The following is a 14,634-nucleotide window of genomic DNA, read 5'->3' as shown; positions in this document are numbered from 1 at the left end:
AATAATCATTACAAATAAACAACTTTATATGTACTTTGAAGCCAAAATACAGAAGATACAGTAGGCTATAACAAGCTACACCACGGTTGTATGACTTTAACATCAGGACCACTAAGCTTCTGACAACTCTTTTAGTCGTTAATTAAAAACATTTTTCATTAAAGTTTCAGTTAATTTGCAATAGCACAATTGTAAACACAACGAGGCTGTGAAAGTAGTTGATAAGTTTACCCGTTGTAGTCCAATAAAGCTTAAAAAAATCACAAGGGATACTTGTATACGGACATATAATATTATACATTACTGTTGTGGTGTGAACAGTGTGGTGTGAAAATATCTTGAGTTTGTGTTAACCATTCAAGACAATGGAACCCATTTCTGTTTTTTGGCCTACAAAAATACACCATCTCTGCTGCCCTGTGTATGGACTGCAGAAAAAGCTTCACTTGAAATAGACTAATACTTGGTGCAACAATCTGTAATATCATGTATCTTGTCTAGTAGATTTTTTTTTTTTAATCTTGAGCATGAAATATGGTGACAAAATGAACCTTTACGATAGAAACTGTTATTCAATTTAGCTAATTTTTGAGGGCTGCTTTAAACATTATGAAAGAGCGACCCCTTGTGTTAAACTCAGAGTAAAACTGTAACATATAAGTTTGTCCCTTGCTTTTCCTGCAGAGGGCGATAGAAGTTCACTATTGGGAAATTGCTCTTTGCTTATGGTAACCTAAGTTTACCAAACAAAATAGGGCCCAAATGGCGACAGACTGACCGCTTTTGAAAATAATACAGAAGTGTAATGTGACATGTTACTATAATATGAGAATAATTGCTGTAAAACTCAGCAATAGACCATTGCGGATTCGTTTTGTGTTAAAAAAAAATGTCATTGTTTAAATCAACATGATGATCTTGAATTTAGTGAAAAGATATATTGTTTACTGTACTAAGATGGCATGGTTAGTAGGTGGATAAATTATTCCCCTAAATCACTGGGGAGCGCTTGTCTGCTCCTATTAATACATGAATAGTTACAGAAAACAGAATTCACAACATAAGTTAAGATCTACAGTTGACCAGTTTTTCAAGTGTTCAGAACCCACTGGCTGCTAAAAAGAATGAGATTATGAGGATAAAATAGCATGAATATTTGTTTGTGTTTAGATCATGTCTGTATGGAAGTACAAAGCCCATGTGGATGTGGAGTGAATGTCCTACTTGTTGATGTTGGCACAACGCAGCTCCCCACAAAGAAGTGGTAAGTATTGAGAAGATGTACTGTAAAAACCTAAACCTTTGTCTATAAACTAAGCCATTTTTAAACGGATCTCCACAAGATCCCGCCCCCAAGAGTATGACATTGTAAAGCTAAAGTTGTCTTAAAGGTGTAGTAGGACATATTCATGTTTATCTAATTCACAATTAAAAGTATACATCTTCTTTTGAGAATGAAGATGAAGTGTCGATTTTGTAATGATATTGTTGTCAATTGGTGGTCACTGATAAAAAATTATGGTTTCAAACCAGAGGGGGGTCTTCATGGCCGAAATAGCTCAGTTGGGAGAGCGTTAGACTGAAGATCTAAAGGTCCCTGGTTCGATCCCGGGTTTCGGCATTTTGACTCATCATTGTCGTGAATAAGTTTTATACTTCTATACTTAACATTAAAATTATTTGTATTATTTTATTATTATTATCATATAATTTTTTGTTTTTAAATGCTAAACACAAAGACAAAATGATCACCACCACACAAAGCAATTGACCTGTCAGTAAGCCCCGCCCCCCCTTAGTTACTGTTGCTCCCTCTGACAAACAAACGGAGTTGCTCACTGTCTTACAATGACAGCTACAGTGTGAAAAGTGTCCCACGATGTTTTTGCACAATTTTGGACACAGAAGGCCACCAAATGGGAATTAAATTAAATATTCCATGGAGGGATTCATAAAATATTTAAAAATAAATACAGTGGGTAACTTGAAGGAGGGTTTACAGATCACAATGCAAGCGGGAGAAGTCTCATATTACGGTCATCACGATCGCGGATCAACACTGTTCATGTATCGCAGGCTACAATTAAATTAATTTAACCAGTTTAATATGGAGAGGCACTGAAATGTAGACCTTCGTTTTGACCTACACTGTACAAGACGTGAGAACAGTCCGCTATTCAGGTTTGTACATTAGCATGGACTCACTAACTTTAACGTTAGCTAGTTTTAGCCAGAGATACCTTGCTAAAGATAACATTAACGTTCTGCTTGAGCAGATGAAAATTGTAATTTAATGAGTGTATGACAACCAGAAAATGAATGTTTTTGTCTTCATTTGTATTGGGGTGAATATTTTGGGACATTTTGCTCTGTTTTGTTTGGATTCAGGAAATGTAATAAAATAAATGATATTGATACCTGGAATCAGTGAATCAAGTACCCCAGGCACATCGTTTTTCCATTTTTGAAGCATAAACCCCATAAAACCGATGCGAGCTTCGGATCTTCCAATGTTTCTCTATGGCGCTGAAACCTAAAGATGTCCGAGTTCTGCTCCCTGCGCAACTGATACTCGACTGCCATTGGCTAGTCTGCGTTTGAGGGGAGGGGCTTACCGAATGGTCATTTCTGTGTATTCGCTAATGGGTATGTAGTAAAATAAAATATTTTCCAATATTTAACCCCAAAGAGAATGGAGCCATCAAATTATAAAAAAACAAACAAACAAAAAAAAACTTTATTTAACCAGGAAAGACAGGATTAGAAAAATATACATAGCCTTATAAAGAACAGATTAGGCTCAATTTGTCTCATTGTGTGTGTGTTTTGAAATGTGATAAAACAGCCAGGTGACAGTAATATAAGGGGTGGAACATTTAATAAAATCTCAGATATAATCATTTGATAACAGCATACAACATAACAGTAAGAAAGGCACCTGAGCAGAGAGAACCGATATAGTGCAACAGTGTCATAAAAACACAGGTAAATATGAAGCGGCCCTGTTGGAGCATTATTGTGAGCATTTAATCAACATTTTCATTTCTGTAATCAATATGACACATTACACTTATGGCATTTTCCATTTTCTTCCAGGAATGACACTGTATTCTTATAAAATTACATTCAAAATATATTATCCCCACATATTGTATATATTCCCAAGTATTTTTTCACATCCCTTCTATTTCCTACTGGTCTAGCTTCTTTTAGACTTTCCTTTAAGTGCTGCTTTATCAAACATGGATTGACAGGCAGATAGCTGACACCATGCGTCCGCTATAAGAATGAAAGGAATGACAATCCACAAAACATTCATAAACACAAAGTAGAACCAGAAATAGATGGGGTGACCATATTCGCTGTGAATATATCCATCTCTGTGCTCAGTGAAGAAGTAGAGGACTGCTCCATACAGCTGACCTGTAAGTAATGGTGGATGTTTTATTTAATTGTGCCTTATAACATACACTGTGTTTCTCTAATTAAAAAGATTTAATGTGGAATAAATAATTTTTATAATTGCATATACTGTACAATACATAAAAAATGCATCTTACCTAGAGACACAATGAGTTGCAGGACAAATCTGTAAGAATGATTATACAGGAAGGCCACAACAATCCATATGCTGAAGGGACCCCACAGGCATGCGGTCACTGTCTCCATGCTAACAGTGAAATTATCCGCTCTGGAGAAAAGATTCCATAAAAGGAGGTTAGATACAATGCATAGACTCTTTTTTTTAATGCATAAACACATGCATGTGTATAACTTACATTGCATATCTGCTGTCTCCTTTGGAATATTCTTTCCCTGTGGAGGAAAACATAAGCATTTTTTGGTATTCATGGGACATTAACAGAATATTTTCAAACTATTATTTTAAAACATCCTAATGATGATCAGAGTCAAATAGACTTTGAGCCTCACTCACACAGCTGAGAAAGGAAACTCTGGTCTTCAGGAATGATGGTGTAGTATAAAGAGAACCATCCCTCAATGACCCCATGGATAAAGCCACACACAGTGAACCAGCACAGAGCTAACCTCCTCCCTCCACTCAGGCTTCCTCCAGACACCTTACGGCCAGTCAGTGACCAGGTGGCGAGCAGCAGTATCCCGGACACAGAGAACAGGAATATGAGAATCTCTGACATTGAACGGTCATTAGCCACATAGTTGGGAATGGACAGGTTGCGTGGCCAATAGGGATGTTTTATAGTGTCTGCTTCCTTCAACATCTGTAAGCATGGATGAAAGGTAAAAACATGATTATGAGACAAAATTTATAAATAGTAGCATTAGAAAAACTCCTAATCTGAAGTTACAGGTCTTTTATCTCGCACTAGATAACACTACATCATGGGAATGACTTTATACGTCTGTACTTACTCTGTGATGAGCTGTGAAATGTCCTAAAAATGTGATTATTTCCCGTGTTACTCTTTATGTTGCATATAACTGTCTTCTTGGAGGTGGAGAGCGCGGCAATGAAGTGCTAAAACCTGCTCTTTGAAACTACATTATCAAATTGCAGAAACATCGCGCCACCGAGTCACAGCCTACCATAAGCCCACGTGGTTCACGCTGCCCAATCACCAATAGAGTTTGTGGGAAGAACAACCCATCGTGAAATGTACTCGGCTTGCAGTTGGATGATCTCCTCGGAACATGCATGTCGTCATATTTGATTGCGAAGTGTGTACACGCTGGTGAAAGCATTACACATTTCGTAGATTAATACGTTTTCTCTCGTAAATCGGGTTTAGCGTTTGCAAATAGACTAATGCATAAAATAAACTGAAGTTTCCAAGCTAAAACAAAAAAAGCACACTCCTAAGCCGTGATAGGGACTCAACCCTGCCGTGACCCGGATTCGAACCGGGGTTGCTGCGGCCACAACGCAGAGTACTAACCACTATACGATCACGGCGAGCTACCGGAGGTGGTGGTAGCTGCTGGTGGAATTGGGCTTTAATACTTGTACATGTTCAATTTTTTCTCAATTTTATTGTTTTGACACATGAGCATACTACTTTTCCTAGCATGCGAATCACTTAAGTACTAGATGATTTACAATCATACGCAACGCAGCATGTTTGCATCTTTATGGCGGCCATTATTGAAAATAAAGTGAACCTCTACCATTGATCTTTAATAATTTAATAATTGACATTAGCAGTGCTGGATACGATATTTAAAGAACTAACACGAATGACGGACGCTATATGAAGTTTGAATTATTTTGTTTACAAGTTTATGTACATATGCTAGGTTAAAAGGGTTAGCTTTTGTTGTAACATATATCTCCCATATGGTCTAGCGGTTAGGATTCCTGGTTTTCACCCAGGCGGCCCGGGTTCGACTCCCGGTATGGGAAGTAAATTTTTTCATTTTAGCCGTGAATTTTGTAATGATATGAATTATGTATGCACAATATAAGTAACGCGATTTTTTTTTACGAATTCGAGTGATACTTCAAAAAGCCACAAATAAAGCATATGCAAGCGAGTTAAGAATACACACAAAAGACACAGGGTGAATATTTATTACACAACTCTTCAACTCATATTTTTGGTTAAAAACATTTTTAACGTTATTTTTAACACATAGTGCTTAAAAAGCATGTAACACAAATCATGTAAAATATAAAGTATTCACAGAATTCATACTAAACTACGCACTCTCTACGTAACAGAGCTAACTGGTGTCATGTGATTTCATGTCACGTGACCGGTAAAGGTTCTCCAAAATCATTCTGATAGCGTTCAACAGGAACACATCTCTTTTCATTTCTGCTGTTTATTATTGTTCAGTTCTGTTTAGCCAGATAAAACGACAGGTATGCGTGTTGATCAACAGCTTCGTTTGGACGAGCAGTTGCTGCTTTTCATGGACCAGCTCGAGGCTCTGGAGGAGAAACGACAAAGGCTTAATTCCCTAATAGAGGAGGTAAAACGTGCAATTTTTTGATTAGACTGAGCACATATTTATTTTGGGAATGGAATCCAGCTTGTTCAACATTACGTATTGGATACGGACCATTATCATTTGTATTCTTAATTCCATTAATTCTTTTAACACAGGGATGGTTTTCAATTGCCAAAGCTCGTTATTCAATGGGAAATAAGCAAGTCTCTGCTCTGCAGTACGCTAGCGAGATGGAGCCGCTTGTTTATGTTGAAACCAGGTCCGTATCAACACATGCAATTAAATAACGTTTGCATAAGACTAGGTCATTTACATAGATCCGTGTGCTTGCCTTAATAACAGTGTGTTGGAAGGTGGAACAGCTGAGTTCAAATGTGAGAGAAAAGAGAATGAAACAGAAGAACTGAAAAACAACACGATAGAAGACATTGGAGCGAAAGAAACAGGTATGTCTGATTTACTGACATTTAATATTGTGTTTTGATTTTGTTAGGCGTCTTTCCACAGTGTTGCTTATCTAATATATATGTAGGGGCCTAAACTGTAATTGTATGATTTTGTTCATGACAACATTATTAAAAATTTCAGGTCTTAGAAAGCGAATAAATACCAAACAAAAGGGGGTTAAAGAGGAGGAACAGGAGACAGACCCTCAAGTAAAAACAAAGGCAGAATCATCCACACCAGAGCACAGGGATCCTTTGAAGTGGTTTGGAATCCTTGTACCACAAAATCTGAAACAAGCTCAGTCTTCTTTTAAAGAGGGTGAGCCCTTTTATATAAATTGTTTGCTTGTGCTATATTTAATTTCACCCCTTCTCTAGTATACCGATGTGATTTGCTGTGTGGACTATATTTGGAGTATTTCAGCATCATCGATTTTTATTTTTTATTATTATTATTTTTTATTTTTTTGAACAATTAATCATTTTTTTAAAACACATTTTCTTTCCCCCAGTCATCACTCTCTCAGCAGAAATTGCATCTCTACAAAGTACAATACTTGCTACAAGAAAAGAGTTGCAGGCACAGATGAAGGAGAAGACTCAACCAGAAAGAAAAAAGGAATAACTGTGACCTTATTCACTTTCATGTATAATCTTTATTTATTGAAATTTTGTATAAACTAAATTTTACTGTGTTGAATAATATCAAATGTTTGTGACATGTCAAGAGATCACTGAAAACACTCTTATTATATGAACAATGTTGTTTCCCTAATAAAAATATTGTTGACTAACTGTATTATCTTTTTTTGAACAGTAATGCAGTTGAATTTAGGATAATCTTAAATGTATAAAAGTACTACAACATAAATTCGATTCATTTTCAGTACAGTAGTTTGTGAGAACCTGCTCTGTGGTTGAATATAATTTTGTCCTTTTTAAATGTAAATACCCCTGCAATCATTATCAGACATTTGATGTGTCAAGTCGCCTTTATTTGTATAGTGCTTTTTACAATACAGATTGTGTCAAAGCAGCTTCACAGTGATAGACTGGAAAAATATTTTATGAATTAAAGAATTATGGAAACTCAACAAAGGAGTTCATATAACATTCATATTCTGCTGTGAAGCTGTGAACAATCTGAATTTCATTGAAATCTATATCAGTAAATAAAGCGGCTATAAAAAGCATTGTTCTATCCGTTTCTAAGTGGCTAAATCATATCGGCCAGATTATTAAAATGCATAGCCAAATGCATGTTCTTTTTCCAATTTAAATGGAACAATTTGTGAAAGATGGCAAGTTCATTAGGTATGTGTTAGATTAAACAATGCCGAGCTACATAGGCTTACCTGGAAGAAGATGGTTTCTTGAATCCAAGCAATACTTACTTAATCATGTTAAATATAATTTTTGTCAACCTATATCTACCTAACTTTTCTTGACGTCAAAAAATCCTGCTGAAATCTCAAAAATACTAGTGGTAAACGTGCACGAGCAGTAAGTATCAGGCGCGCCCTCGACTCTTCTTGTCTGTTTGAGCTATAAAATAACATTTAATCACCGCATTAAATTAACGTCCAAAACGAGAAATACACACATCCCGTTCTTTGCTGTGGTTACTTAATTAGCCTTCGATCAAGTTGTAAGCGCCTCACGAATAAAATCAAAACATTCAAATAGAGGCGGAATGGTAAATAAATAAATAAATAAACATATTCCCCATTCGCCGTCTACTTCCTGGTGTTCATCGGAAAAGAGCTGCTAGCGGATAGCGATGTTTACGGTCGGATCTGACACCGGGCATTACATCGTTTGCGCGCTCACACAGATTTGACGGACGTCTGTTTTTATGCTTTTACTGAGACGTGTAACCGAGATGTTTTCACAATGACAGGACGATGCGATCAGTGTCAGACCAGGTGAACACGGTATCTCGGTCAGAGTACTATCCTGTTTTCTCTACACTGAGACGAGGCTATTAAAATTGAATCCCAAAAGCTAGACTAATATTTGATAAAAAACAAAAGAGGATATCGCATTGTTCTCGTCTGTAAGTGTGTTACTCTTACTGTATTGTTGCTCATATCGTGGAAGATTTGAAGATCACTGATGGCGTCAAAATCTAGGGTCTCCATTCTGGATTACTTCAATATCGTCTGTGAGGGAGAAAATGGCAAAATTGAATCAAACTGCAAAGCTTGTGGCACAAGGATTCAGGCTAAACGGACAGTTACTTCTAACTTTGTTACACATTTAAAGGTAAGGGTTAATTTTTTATGTAACAGTGTTTTGTATCTAATAACATGAAAAATGTGAGAGGTTTAACCATCAATGCATGGGGTTGCATCAATTCAGGGTCATGGAAATTTAAAGACTGATTGAAATCGTAATTTCCTGGTCAATAGTTACAGAAATTAATTTAAAAAATAATTAATACAACATGCTGTGTTCGTGCAATTTCTTTAAAGTCGGTTTATGATACACAAATGACTGGAAATATCAAAGTTCAATAGTCAGAAAGTGCAAGAACCTTTAATATTCTGCTCTTTGTGTGTGTTAAGATATATGTTTACATGATTATATGTATTGGGTTCTATATGTAATTTACCTGAATATAATTGTCACATTCACAGCGCAAACATCAGGCCATGTATGATGAGTTTGTGAGGAAGAAAGATGTGAAAAGGGAGGCAATGCAGATGTGTACTGGCCCTCCAAGTGGTCGAGTGATCTCTCAAAGTGGTGCTGGAATGAACAAGTTTGACTACAGTGACCCTCGCCAATCCCTAATTTCAGAAGCCATCGCCAAGATGATCATCCGAGACCTGCAGCCGGCACAGATAGTGGAATATGAGGGTTTTCGTGAGCTTCTTCAGCTCCTGGAGCCCCGTTACATACCGGTACCATGCCATTATATACAACAGCAGCTCCTGCCAGCCTACGTCTCCCAAGTGCAACTAGCTGCCAAACAGGCTTTAAAAGGAGCCGAGTCTTGCAGTGTGACCCTTGACCTGTGGAGAAGCAGCTCTGTGGGTAATAACAGTGGTGCTGGGTTTCTTGGAGTGACTTGCCATTTCATTAACGCAGACTGGCACATCAGATCCGCTCTTTTGGCATGCTTACCTCTTCCAGACCACAGCAACACTCAGCAAATGCTCAGTGAGTTTGATGAGGTCTCAGAGTCCCATGGCATGTCTGGCAAAGTGTTCAGAGTCGTTGCAGACTTGTCGCCCTGTGAAAACAGATCGACTTTTCGTCTTCCTGGGTTCAATCTCCTTGGAAATGGTGAAGAAGATGAGGAAGATGGCAGCGATGAAGAGTCCAGTGCAGGGGAAGCCAAAGAAGCCATTAGTAGCAATGAGAACAACAAGTCTTTAGATCAGTGTCTTGGTCGAAGTAGGATAGACTGCTTTGCTCGATTACTAGCTCAGTGTGTTAAGGAAGGAGTTTGTGCTTCCCCTCAAATATCAGTTCCTCTGAACAAAGGAGCCCACCTGTATAACTACATAATTGCTACAGTGGCTCCTGAAAAACTTGTCCAAGTCTTCGGCTCCAGCACTTCAACAAATTGGCAAAGACCCTCATCCACAGACAAGTGGAACGCTCAGTTAAAAATATTGCGGCAAATGGTAGAGTCAATGGATTTTCTTGAAGACATTGTGGATAGAAATGACCTAGTCCTCGGTAACTTAGAAAAAGCAGAGCTACGGGAGCTGGTTGAGGTGTTGGAGCCTTTTGAGGAGGCCTCAGACATGGTCCAGGGAGACAAGCACGTGTCCATCAGCCTAGCCCTGCCCTGTGTGCTAGGTCTGCGCAAGCACCTGGCTGAGGTCGTAACTCACCAGTGCTCTGGGATCGTGATGGGATTGTCTCAAGCTCTGGACCGCAGACTGGCAGGCATTCTTGAGGACCCTCTTTATGTGACAGCCACCACCCTGGACCCACAGTTCAAGCTGTCCTGGAGCAGTGACAGCGACTGGCACAAACAGGTGCTGCTGGAAGAGGTTGGAAAGCATACTCGGCCTCTGAGTCCACTAGAACATCACTCAGAGGCCCAGCCATCACCGTCCAAACGCTGCAAGCTCTTCTCTTTCATTAAGCAGAGGCCAACCGCCCAGGCCAAGACTGTGGAGCAGGAGCTGTCCACATATCTCCACGAAGAACCCACAGATGAGGATCCACTACAATACTGGAAACGCAAGTCCATCGATTTCCCCCTACTCTCACAAGTAGCCAAAAAAGTTTTTACTGTGCCAGCAACAACCACATCAGTGGACCAGATATTTAACCTGGTTAGCAAGACGCTCAGACCAGAGCAATGCCGACTTCTGCCAAAAAACTTGGACACTCTGATTTACTTGAAGGCTAACTATAGGATACTTTGGTCCTAACGGCAAAGAGAGCTTTACATGATTTTCTTTGTACTGATATCAAACCAAACACCTCAAATGCAAAATGGGGATTGTGCCTGATATATATCTATATATAAAAACTGTACATTTACCCCAAAGTAAACAAAATACTGTTGTCAGCAAATATTCATTTTTTAGTTAGGTACAAAAGGCTAGGCCTAAATTAGATAAATTAAGTAACTATTATGGGTAACAATTTATAATAACTGTCATCTATCTATCTATCTCTCTATCTCCTAACTATTTTAAATTGAATGCAATTGAATGAAAATGGAAATGAAAGTTATTATAAAATGTTAACCTATTATGTCTCATTATCAGATGCTGGTTGCCTTTATTGAAGACTTTTATAAAACATTATGTTCTGTCAACTCACTTTCACCACCCAAAACCCCAACAGGGCCATACAAGTGCAGTGCACACTGTACTTATCCTTGATTAATTGTTAAGTATTTACATAGTAATTCTCCTTCACTATCAGCATGACGTAGAACCCCAGAAAACACACTATTCTTGCAGCCAAATGCTTTCTTAGAACACCTTTAAGAAAAAGAATAATACATTTCCAGCTAAATTAAACACTGTTATTAAATATTTGGTGTATAATAGTTAGCTTTACATTCTAAGGAAAGATTTGGTCAAATAAAGTTACAGTGTGGCTGACAGGCTTTTTGTGTGGGTTCATTGTGTACAAAACCCACAGGGTAGAACGCTGCAGGCAGGTTCTGTAATTGAAAATAATTACATTTCAGGCCTATGGGGAATCAGAGAACGCTGATGGTGGACTGCAGTCTCTCCTAGCTTGCAGGGCTGAAAGGAGAGCAATCAAGCCTGTGGGATATTAAGAAGAGTTGTTGTGCATTAAGCACCTTTTGTTGTGAAAAAGACTTTTTCATTTCAGTAAAAGTGTTTGTTACCAAACCTGACGTATTTGTCCTGTCATAACTTCTGGGTCAAACAATAATATGCCAAAGGTCAAGCAATTTCAAGGTCTTTATAGCACAATCACTGATGTCAGTGTGTGCATTTACAGTTATAACTAAAACGCACTCGTGCATCTTAACAGAGTTTATGCGTGCTTGTATTCCGATCATGTGGCGGAGAAAATAGCAGAAGGACATTCAATCAATAAACTCAATTTCAAATAGATTTATGTATAAAAAAACGGTGCAGCACTGCTGCAGTGCAGATATAATGAACATTCGTGAGTGTGTGTATGTTGGATGTGAATCCTGATTTCAGTGTCCCACTCAGTCTCAGTGGGGCTAAAGTATCATATTCTGGGTAACATTGTACTTGCAATTGCATTTTCTATTTGTGCACACGTAATTTGCAACGTCTGCCCAATTTTAAATGGAAAAGCAAAGTCCATTTGACATTTCATTTTCAACATGCATGCAGGAATGGCCCGGGAATATTGAAACGGCAATAGCAGTGGCTCTGATTGCAATTTAATTTCCTCATTGTCACGCTCCCTTCTTGCCAAACCTCAAAAGAAATTGCAGTCCTGCTCACAATTGCAATTTCTATGCCAACAAAGGATGTCTGACAGTCAGTTGCTGTGGATGTGATGTGTAGGTGTGTTGTGTGGTAAATTGGTCCGTTTTAATTTGCTATGAAAATAACATTTATTATTGGCAAGGGGTGTGATTGAACACAATGTACATTTTAAATAACTGCGATCTAGTTCTTATCCCAGTTAAACTATGAATATAGCATATTTCAAGCCATTAAATTTGTCCACAATAAGTTGAAACATTTTAATTCATTTAATAGCTTTATTTGCTATTATGCATAACACATATAGCTTATAAAATCCAAAATCTAATTTATGCTGCTTCAATGGGTAAAACAAAATACATGCTGACATTGATATTGACTAACTTAATAAATTAACCAGCAATTAAAAACTGAACATTAACACAAGGTTATAAAAATCATTTTACTCGCATGCTTCTCATTCCAACTCTAACAGTTTATAAATAATACTCCATCATCTAATAATTCAGGGGAGACTTTAAAACAATTAAATTAGCCTTTGTTTTCCCCTAATCATCTGCAGCATTAAAATACATGCTCTGCACATTAAATCAATCCAGTTGCCACTGTAATTAAAACAACTACAGTCTTCAGTGCACATATAAAAAAAGAAGTAAAAAAGGTAAGAAAATAAAAATTAAAAAGATAATAAGAAAGTACTACAATCCAAAACCCAGGCCCTAGTCACTTCATTAAAATGGTAGTCATCAGTCATCAGTCTGAAATTAAATAGTAATTATGCTTTTATACAAAAAAAAAAAAGTTAATAACCAAAGGTGACATATTGTATTTTACGTAATGAGTACATCCGGATTTATAACAGAAGATACATGACTCCAGTTATTTACCGAGCTATTTAAAAAACTATTCATAACTGATGTATCATCATCAGGATGTGTTCTATATAGGTATACACCCTTAATAGCAATATATCTTATATGTGACTAATATAAAACCATAGTCGTGTACCAGCTTTTTAATGTCAATATATTCATTGTAGCCTCAACAGGTCAGGTCAGATGTATTTGTATAGTGTTTTTCACAATAAACATTGTTTCAAAGCAGATTTACCATTAAAAACAAAACCCCACAATGTTAATGTTCATAAGCAAATATCAATCTAAATATCTTTATGCCTTAAGAGTCAGATTTAGCAGAATAGAGCTGAGTGATAATATAATGTATAATTTACATTTTTTATTAATACAAGCAATCAAGCATGCAGTTGAGATATTATATGATATATATGAGATATTATATGAGTAGGGCCTATGTCACCCTACTCAAGAATACTGTATATGCAGGTAAAGTTGGACATACTTCCAAATTTTTATAAAGAGATACAGTGTGTGCAGAATTATTAGGCAAGTTGATATTCTGGTCATATTTTTTTTTCCAAGAACATTTTACCAATTCCAAACCACATCAATCTTAGTAACTACTATCAATTTTGTATTTAATCATTTAAGTGATATATAATTGCCCATGAAGGCTGAAAGTTAAAAACTCCTTATTTCAGGTGTGCAGAATTATTAGGCAGGTTTTCTTTTACAGATAAAATGAGCCAAAAATGAGATTGAACTCAAGAATAAAAGTAAAACAATTATTAAATGCCCATGAGAAGGATGCAATACTAATCCAATAATAGAATTAGCAAAGTTAAGGCATGACCACTGGGCAGCAAAATGCTCATTGGGTCAGCACGGTCAGAAAAAACAGGTGGAGAAGAAAAGACACGTTAACTGCAAAAGAATTAGGAATTAATGTCAAGAATTAGGTGAGAAACCAACAGGAACCATTTAGTCTCCAGAACCTGACACCTTGTAATTCTGGAGACTCCAGGAAGGTTGCAGTTCTGGAAAATGATGGTGCTGGAGACTAAATGGTTCCTGATGGTTTCTCACTTAATTCTTCACCTTAATTCTTAATTATTTTGCAGTTAACGTGTCTTTTCCTCTCCACCTGTTTTTTTCTGACCCAATGAGCATTTCGCTGCCCAATGGTCATGCCTTAACTTTGCTAATTCTATTATTGCATTAGTATTGCATCCTTCTCATGGGCATTTAATAATTTTTTTAACTTTTATTCTTCAGTTCAATCTCTTTTTTGGCTCATTTTATCTGTAAAGGAAAACCTGCCTAATAATTCTGCACACCTGAAATAAGAAGTTTCTGACTATCAGCCTTCATGGACAATTATATATCACTTATAAATGATTAAATACAAAATCAATAGTAGTTATTAAGATTGATGTGGTTTGGAATTGGTAAAATGTTCTTGGAAAAAAAATATGACCA

At 37.1% G+C, this 14,634-nt stretch overlaps 3 protein-coding genes and 3 non-coding genes across 7 annotated transcripts; 4 read left to right on the top strand and 2 right to left on the bottom strand.

The window, feature by feature from the left end:
- Positions 1-1,548: 1,548 nt before the first annotated feature.
- Positions 1,549-1,621, top strand: trnaf-gaa (transfer RNA phenylalanine (anticodon GAA)). The gene has a single exon. It is a non-coding gene; the product is annotated as a tRNA-Phe (tRNA).
- Positions 1,622-2,769: 1,148 nt separating this feature from the next.
- Positions 2,770-4,610, bottom strand: ebp (EBP cholestenol delta-isomerase). Its single transcript, XM_058764415.1, has 5 exons — positions 4,396-4,610; positions 3,938-4,244; positions 3,780-3,816; positions 3,561-3,691; positions 2,770-3,423 (listed from the first exon to the last, which is right to left on the bottom strand). Exons 2-5 carry the CDS (start codon positions 4,242-4,244, stop codon positions 3,200-3,202), a joined length of 699 nt encoding a protein of 232 aa, XP_058620398.1. The 5' UTR covers positions 4,396-4,610; the 3' UTR covers positions 2,770-3,199.
- A 254-nt stretch (positions 4,611-4,864) lies between these two features.
- trnah-gug (transfer RNA histidin (anticodon GUG)) lies at positions 4,865-4,936 on the bottom strand. Its single transcript has one exon. It is a non-coding gene; the product is annotated as a tRNA-His (tRNA).
- A 375-nt stretch (positions 4,937-5,311) lies between these two features.
- Positions 5,312-5,383, top strand: trnae-uuc (transfer RNA glutamic acid (anticodon UUC)). Its single transcript has one exon. It is a non-coding gene; the product is annotated as a tRNA-Glu (tRNA).
- A 313-nt stretch (positions 5,384-5,696) lies between these two features.
- On the top strand, positions 5,697-7,175 carry ccdc115 (coiled-coil domain containing 115). The gene is made up of 5 exons (XM_058764416.1): positions 5,697-5,955; positions 6,090-6,193; positions 6,277-6,380; positions 6,523-6,699; positions 6,893-7,175. The coding sequence occupies exons 1-5, from the start codon at positions 5,848-5,850 to the stop codon at positions 7,003-7,005; spliced, it is 606 nt and encodes a 201-aa protein (XP_058620399.1). The 5' UTR covers positions 5,697-5,847; the 3' UTR covers positions 7,006-7,175.
- A 953-nt stretch (positions 7,176-8,128) lies between these two features.
- si:dkey-109j17.5 (zinc finger BED domain-containing protein 4) lies at positions 8,129-11,802 on the top strand. Of its 2 annotated transcripts, XM_058764414.1 has the most exons (3): positions 8,129-8,436; positions 8,513-8,645; positions 9,020-11,802. In XM_058764414.1, the coding sequence occupies exon 3, from the start codon at positions 9,035-9,037 to the stop codon at positions 10,775-10,777; it is 1,743 nt and encodes a 580-aa protein (XP_058620397.1). In that variant the 5' UTR covers positions 8,129-8,436; positions 8,513-8,645; positions 9,020-9,034; the 3' UTR covers positions 10,778-11,802. The 2 variants fall into 2 exon arrangements, with proteins under 2 accessions (XP_058620397.1, XP_058620395.1); XM_058764412.1 differs by having other exon boundaries at positions 8,129-8,645.
- Positions 11,803-14,634: the final 2,832 nt, after the last annotated feature.

Source organism: Onychostoma macrolepis, chromosome 23 (genome assembly GCF_012432095.1).
Source record: "Onychostoma macrolepis isolate SWU-2019 chromosome 23, ASM1243209v1, whole genome shotgun sequence".
Taxonomy (NCBI): domain Eukaryota; kingdom Metazoa; phylum Chordata; class Actinopteri; order Cypriniformes; family Cyprinidae; genus Onychostoma; species Onychostoma macrolepis.
The sequence above is the reverse complement of the archived record's forward strand: the minus strand, read 5'-3'. Positions and strand labels throughout refer to the sequence as shown.

What these genes read in the sequence shown, in the direction of transcription:
- ccdc115 (XM_058764416.1), top strand. Translation starts at nt 5,848, where the DNA reads ATGCGTGTTGATCAACAGCTTCGTTTGGACGAGCAGTTGCTGCTTTTC. An exon ending in TTAATTCCCTAATAGAGGAG is followed by an intron (nt 5,956 to 6,089) that starts GTAAAACGTGCA and finishes CTTTTAACACAG; the next exon opens with GGATGGTTTTCAATTGCCAA. An exon ending in CTTGTTTATGTTGAAACCAG is followed by an intron (nt 6,194 to 6,276) that starts GTCCGTATCAAC and finishes CCTTAATAACAG; the next exon opens with TGTGTTGGAAGGTGGAACAG.
- ebp (XM_058764415.1), bottom strand. Translation starts at nt 4,244, where the DNA reads ATGTTGAAGGAAGCAGACACTATAAAACATCCCTATTGGCCACGCAAC. An exon ending in GAGTTTCCTTTCTCAGCTGT is followed by an intron (nt 3,817 to 3,937) that starts GTGAGTGAGGCT and finishes TTTCCTCCACAG; the next exon opens with GGAAAGAATATTCCAAAGGA. An exon ending in GCAACTCATTGTGTCTCTAG is followed by an intron (nt 3,424 to 3,560) that starts GTAAGATGCATT and finishes CATTACTTACAG; the next exon opens with GTCAGCTGTATGGAGCAGTC.
- si:dkey-109j17.5 (XM_058764412.1), top strand. Translation starts at nt 8,496, where the DNA reads ATGGCGTCAAAATCTAGGGTCTCCATTCTGGATTACTTCAATATCGTC. An exon ending in ACTTTGTTACACATTTAAAG is followed by an intron (nt 8,646 to 9,019) that starts GTAAGGGTTAAT and finishes TCACATTCACAG; the next exon opens with CGCAAACATCAGGCCATGTA.